Genomic DNA, 6,324 nt, shown 5'->3' on the forward strand with positions numbered 1-6,324 from the left:
TGAGAATTGCTGTGGTGGGGCAGTTTGAAGTCGTCGATGAGTCCAATCCCAATGGGCTTAGATGAGAGAGTGTCTCTGATACGACAGCTGGAAATTTTAGAGGATGCTATCGCAGCGAGGTTTCAAAGGAACCCTGCTCTATATTACAATTCGGTGCCGATGCTGAAGAAACTGACTATGCAAGCGGAACCCAAGGTATGTCCGCCACAGGATCATGTGACGAAGAATAAGGTCTACCGTGTTGAGAAAAGTGCTCGAAAAGTCAAGCAAGTGGCAACACAGCAGCACGAAATCAAACTATTTTTGCAAGACCGAACAGATATCTTGAACAAACTCTCCAGAGCCCAAGAGTCAGGACCCGGAGAGTCACAGTATAAAAATCTGGACGAATTCAAGACTGCGATTAATGGGTTAACGGAAAGCAATATTCCCAAACGGAGTGGTCTCCAGTCGGAAAAGGACCAATACGCAATGTTTTCAAGTTCCATCGAAAAGCCACCGACGAACATCCTTTCAGCAAGGGCTTTGGAGTTGGACATCAACGCCATATTCAATAGAGAGGAGCAGTATGGTACCTATATACAGCTTGAGAATTATCATCCCATGTGGCTGGAACTGATGAAGGAACCTAGTGTCACCGTGCTGCAATATTTGGAATCCTTGGAGCGAATGTTCCTGAACGCTGACGACAAAACTTCTTATTTGACTAGTCCTCCAATAGATCGGGACAACAAGCAGTATTTGAGATTTTTGGAGAGGCTGGGATTGTACCTGAAGACTTACATTGCCAAAAAATTCCCATTAATTGATCAGCATTTGGTGGAAGACTACCTACTTGACCACTTCAAGAATCGGTACGTGAACAAGCCTGTATCTACAGACCAAAATACACAGTTTTGCCCTGTATGTGATAAGAGGTACGAGGGAATGCAGCTTTTCAACGATCACCTCCTGAATAAATTTCATGCTCAACAGCGTGGGAAAAGACTTCCACTCCTACAGGCAGAATTCAGAGTATCGGTGTATTTGACAGCTTTGTCCAAGGAGTTCAAGGACAGCAAGAATTTCATGGAACGGAAACTGGCGTTCACGTACGCCGAACGGCAGGAAGAGTTGCAAAGGTTGACTACCGAGTACGAGGCACCCAACTACAATCCAGCTTTGGAACACGAAGACAATCCTGCCGAAACAGACAAGAATAAAAATGGCAAAACCCACTCTGAGAATAAGCAAACCGCGGAGTTGGAGTCCATGTTCACGAACATGCCCTTGGGACCTGACGGCATGCCGATCCCACTGTGGCTGTACAAACTGCAAGGCCTCGATGTGAAATACACATGCGAGATCTGTGGGAACGCAGAATTCAAAGGTCGAAGAGCGTATCAGAAACACTTCCACGAACCCCTACACGAGTATCGTTTGAAATGCCTTGGCATCACACGGTCAAAGGCATTCGACGGAATCGCGCTGATCGAGGAAGCACAGGAACTGTGGGCAAAGATCTCGGGCAAATCTACCTCTGCCCGTGCTGGGTCGGACGACTCATTAAAACTCGAAATCGAAGTCGAGGACGAGGACGGGAATGTCATGTCGCAGACCGTGTACCAGGACCTGAAGAGGCAGGGCCTCTTGTAACCGTCGTGGCAGCGCGAGACGCCGCCGATGCCGCGGCCGCTGGCGACGCGGTCCTCATATCACGTCCGACGAAGGATTAACTTTTCCGCTGCATTTGAAATTTGAGAAACTTTCGACTTTGCAGTTGAAGTCGCAGACGTTTTAGGAGGGATGCAAAGCTTAAGGAACCAAGCATACGGTGGTTACCATGGATCCACACAGTCCAATTGGTATGTGATTTTTTTGATGTGCATGGTTCTGTGCTGATATGTCGTAAATCTCTGAGTATTTGCCTGACATTTCATTCTCTCCTCCCCTTTTCTCTCTTTTTGATACAGGTGCCCCTCTCCGCCAAACTAAAGATGGAGATAGATAGAGCGAGAGTTACTCTTAGACCGCTACATACACAGCATAGAATTGATTAATCTGAAACTCGATCTTCTTTTTTACTAACTTACTTTATCTGATATGGGGCTTTTATTGCCCGTAATACAAATGATTTTGAAACAGTTTTAGATCAAGGTACTGGGTTTGTCAAGATTGGTCGTGCCGGGGAGAACTTCCCGGACTTTACTTTCCCATCCATTGTGGGGAGGCCAATCTTGAGAGCTGAAGAGCGGAGTTTCATGGACTCCAAGACTCCAATAAAAGATATCATGGTTGGTGAGGAGGCCAGCGATGTTCGCTCATACTTGCAAATATCTTACCCTATGGAGAATGGTATCATCAAGCATTGGACAGATATGGAGCTGCTGTGGGACCACGCCTTTTTCGAGAAGATGAAGCTGCCAAGTACGTCCGGTGGGAAGATCTTGCTGACGGAACCACCCATGAATCCCCTGAAGAACAGAGAGATGATGTGCCAGGTGATGTTCGAGAAATACGATTTCGGCGGTGTCTACGTAGCCATCCAGGCTGTACTAGCACTGTACGCGCAGGGTCTCTCATCCGGTGTTGTTGTCGATTCCGGTGACGGTGTCACCCACATTGTCCCCGTTTACGAGTCTGTGGTACTGAACCACTTGACAAGAAGGTTGGACGTTGCTGGTAGAGATGTCACCAGACACCTGATTGATTTACTGTCCCGCAGAGGATACGCCTTTAACAGAAGTGCAGATTTTGAGACTGTTAGACAGATAAAGGAAAAACTGTCGTACGTGTCTTACGATCTCGACTTTGACACTAAACTAGCCCGCGAAACGACTACGTTGGTCGAAAACTACGAGTTGCCTGATGGTAGGATCATAAAAGTTGGACAAGAAAGATTTGAAGCACCAGAGTGCTTGTTCCAACCTAACCTCGTGGACGTGGAACAGCCAGGTGTCGGTGAACTTCTGTTCAACACTATACAGTCTGCAGACGTGGATATTAGGAGCTCCCTGTATAAGGCTATTGTTCTCTCAGGTGGTTCCAGTATGTATCCTGGCTTGCCCTCTAGGTTGGAGAAAGAGTTGAAGCAGCTGTGGTTTACAAGAGTGCTGAAGAACGACCCATCCAGACTTGATAAATTCAAAGTGAGGATCGAGGATCCACCAAGAAGAAAGCATATGGTATTTATCGGTGGTGCCGTTCTGGCCAACATCATGGCCGACAAAGATCATATGTGGCTGTCCAAACAGGAGTGGGAGGAAAGCGGTGCACAAGCCATGGCCAAATTTGGCCCTAGATGAGCGGAAAACAAGAAGAAAAAACAACGTGAATGGCAAGGAGAATGACAGCACCGACCATGGAAATAGACGTTATTTTTCACTTGGGTACGTATGAATAACATTAAATAAAGAAACAACATTGCAGTAAACTTTTGTAACCGTCTATCGTCCCACCGGGCTAAATGGCAAACGCATCATTCCCGTCCATAATTTTGATCCTGTTCACGGCGTTTTTTGAGATAATGAATAAGATAGCGTGACCTGCAAGTTTGTTAACAGGGTTTCCAGGAAGGTAAACATAGTCTAGACCAACTATATTAAAGTAAGGAAAATTGACATCGTCAATTTCACACACATTTGCCCTGTGGGTGCTTGAATGGAAAACTGTATCTCTGAAGCATACATTTCCTGCCTCCAGGTTATGAGGATCCTGCGACTTCCATCCGAAAATATACTCTTGTCTAAACGAATATATCCCCATGTACTCCGTTAATCTTAGCAAAGACACTAAACCCAGTTGTGATGCAACGACGACACACTGTAACTCTGGTATATGACACACAAAATTGATTCTGTTCAGAGCCGATGCTATCAGCTCTTCGGAACACAGTGATACGTTCTTTATCGGGAAGATGTCATTATAGGTAAAAGATGTTATAATCAGAGGATCTGGTTTGAGAAGATAAATTCTGTCTTCCGTCGTGACCAATAGGAAATCGTTTTCGTGTTTCTTCAGGGTATAGCCCTTGCATCGCGACACGGACTCGGTGCAAACGTTTTCTAGAAGGAAAGGTATTTTTATAACGTGGTTGTGGACAGACCACTTTTGTTGTGTCGCATAATCACTATCGTCGAAGATGTGTTCTCCTGCTGATGTCATCGCCGGATCCACAAGATCTATGTCATTTTCGTTATATCGATTAGTCGCGAATTTAGACCAGCCGGGAATATTGTTCCTGTCCACGTACGGAGACATTGCAGTTACCATGCCATATATGCTCGGATAGCCTGCTGCTATTCGCCCATGAGGCACAGGACAATATGTTAGTCGATGTATCTGTTGAAGGTCATAAGCCGCCTTCTGATCCTCCCACTCTCCCTCAATTCTATAATCGTTACCTAAAAACTCACTGTCCTCATTTTTACTGGAAAGCATAATGCGGTCGTCGTTTGCCGGATTGATCGGTCTTGCCGCTTCCCTTGGGTTCGGGCACCGCATCGGTTGACTCAGAGAGGCAACTCGAAACCACCGAGGATACCTACATATATTGAGGCCAGTTAACTGCCGAAGTCCGCTATCAGATGCTTCATTGTAAGTATTATAAAAGTAGTCTGTCGATGTGTCGAAGAAATGACCAGACTTGCAACGATCTTTACTTTTTTCTGGCAACTGATCCAATGGTACGGTTGGCTCGTTCCCGCTTGTGGTATTGGAATGCCACGCTGTCATATTACCATCTGTGTCGAAAGTAGTAAATCTCAGATGTACTTTATTGGGGTCAACACCCATTTGGCATCGCAGCGACAGATCGGCGACGGGAACATTTAGCTGAGTTGTTAGGGTACCAATGCCCAGCTCTCCAGAGTTGTATAAGCTTGGAGGTTGGTGCTCCAGTATTGAACTATCCAAGACCATATTCCGCAATGTTTGCCGCTTAAAGGACTCTTGGAAGTTCAAGTTTAGGAGCTCAAATTGGGCCACCTTCTTAAAATGTTTCTTTTTGAGTGGAATGACTGTCCATACTGGCGAGGCCAAAAACTGGATATCAGCTATCTCAACATCAATATTGTTTTGCGTAATGGTGTCCAAACGGATCTCGACTGTTGCGACATTACCATAAATCGATGTGTACGCCAATGTCACTCTTTGATCCCTTGCCGTGTCGTTCGGTATAAAAGTGACGCAGGGGACATTATGATTTGAGGGCAACTCTTCACACGGCGTAATTCCATGAAAGTCTTCTGAGAAGGCAAAAAGTGATACTCCCGGGCCATTGTGGCCCACTGCTATGAGCACGATGTTATCCGTACAGTACGTATCCACACTCCAACAACTTTCTTTACTCCTAAAGATAGCAAGAGGCTCCTGGACAAGGTTTGACACATCTCTGTAAGTGTCCCTAAACAATATTTGTTTCTCAAATAAGAAACTTAAAGTCTCCAAGTCAAACAGCAGAACGAGCCCAGCATCGGTACATACAGCGAGAACATCTCTTTCAAAAAATTTGCACACTTTGATAAAGTTGATCTCCTGCTTTAGCCCGCTGGTAGCGACACGGTCACGATCTATCATGTTAAACATCTGAGAAGTCATAAACACTGACCACCGGACAGCGCATTTAGATTTCTGATAATTGTCCCTCACATATCCACTTTTTGGGATTGAGTCCAATATAACGATGTCAATGTCGTACGTACTGGCAAAGAATCCGCACTTCCCGTATACGGCAAAAAGGTTGTTCTTGAAAGTGACGTTAAACATCTCATCATGGTCTTCTTGTATTGTTATAGGCGGCTCTATAGTTTCCGCCAGCAGTCTATACTGCGCCGGCAGCAGCAACTCTGCAGGGCTCTGTAGTCCCGTGGATGACCATACGGGTTCGAAGTCCGCTGGGTCTTCGCTTCGAATGTATTTCACTAAATCCTCGCCGTATTCAGTCAATGCGACAGCTTTATTGACCCTCACGCTGTACATTTCCTCTAAGAGGAAGTCGCTCTTCGCATCAATTGTCTGCTTATAGTTAGCTCTTTCAGGTTTCTCCTTCACGATGTCAAACTTCTGAACTGGCTGGTTGCCCTTCATATGCCCGTTATTCTGCACAAAATAGTGCACATCGGCAATATCATCCCTGCAGACCCATGGAGCAATAAGCCTGTTATACAGCCAGTTCTGGAATCGCCGTTGAACACTGGTCTCCATTGGACAGTGTCCCTCTTCGGGCTGTCTCTGCAAGACGTATGCGTTCATCGATTATGTAAACTGCTTTAAAGAATAAATTAATGACGGAATGCGCTTTGTATGTAAGAAGTAGTATGAACAGTAGTGCGATGATGTGTGTGT

At 45.6% G+C, this 6,324-nt stretch overlaps 3 protein-coding genes across 3 annotated transcripts; 2 read left to right on the top strand and 1 right to left on the bottom strand.

Moving 5' to 3' along the window:
* Positions 1 to 51: 51 nt before the first annotated feature.
* Positions 52 to 1,635, top strand: PRP9 (SF3a splicing factor complex subunit PRP9; the record flags this gene model as incomplete). The annotated part of the gene is made up of 1 exon (XM_022610424.1): positions 52 to 1,635. The coding sequence occupies one exon, from the start codon at positions 52 to 54 to the stop codon at positions 1,633 to 1,635; it is 1,584 nt and encodes a 527-aa protein (XP_022466722.1).
* A 187-nt stretch (positions 1,636 to 1,822) lies between these two features.
* Positions 1,823 to 3,284, top strand: ARP2 (actin-related protein 2; the record flags this gene model as incomplete). Its single annotated transcript, XM_022610425.1, has 2 exons — positions 1,823 to 1,844; positions 2,125 to 3,284. 2 exons carry the CDS (start codon positions 1,823 to 1,825, stop codon positions 3,282 to 3,284), a joined length of 1,182 nt encoding a protein of 393 aa, XP_022466723.1.
* A 157-nt stretch (positions 3,285 to 3,441) lies between these two features.
* On the bottom strand, positions 3,442 to 6,231 carry CRT10 (Crt10p; the record flags this gene model as incomplete). The annotated part of the gene is made up of 1 exon (XM_022610426.1): positions 3,442 to 6,231. One exon carries the CDS (start codon positions 6,229 to 6,231, stop codon positions 3,442 to 3,444), a length of 2,790 nt encoding a protein of 929 aa, XP_022466724.1.
* Positions 6,232 to 6,324: the final 93 nt, after the last annotated feature.

This window comes from Huiozyma naganishii, chromosome 11 (genome assembly GCF_000348985.1).
Source record: "Huiozyma naganishii CBS 8797 chromosome 11, complete genome".
NCBI lineage: Eukaryota > Fungi > Ascomycota > Saccharomycetes > Saccharomycetales > Saccharomycetaceae > Huiozyma > Huiozyma naganishii.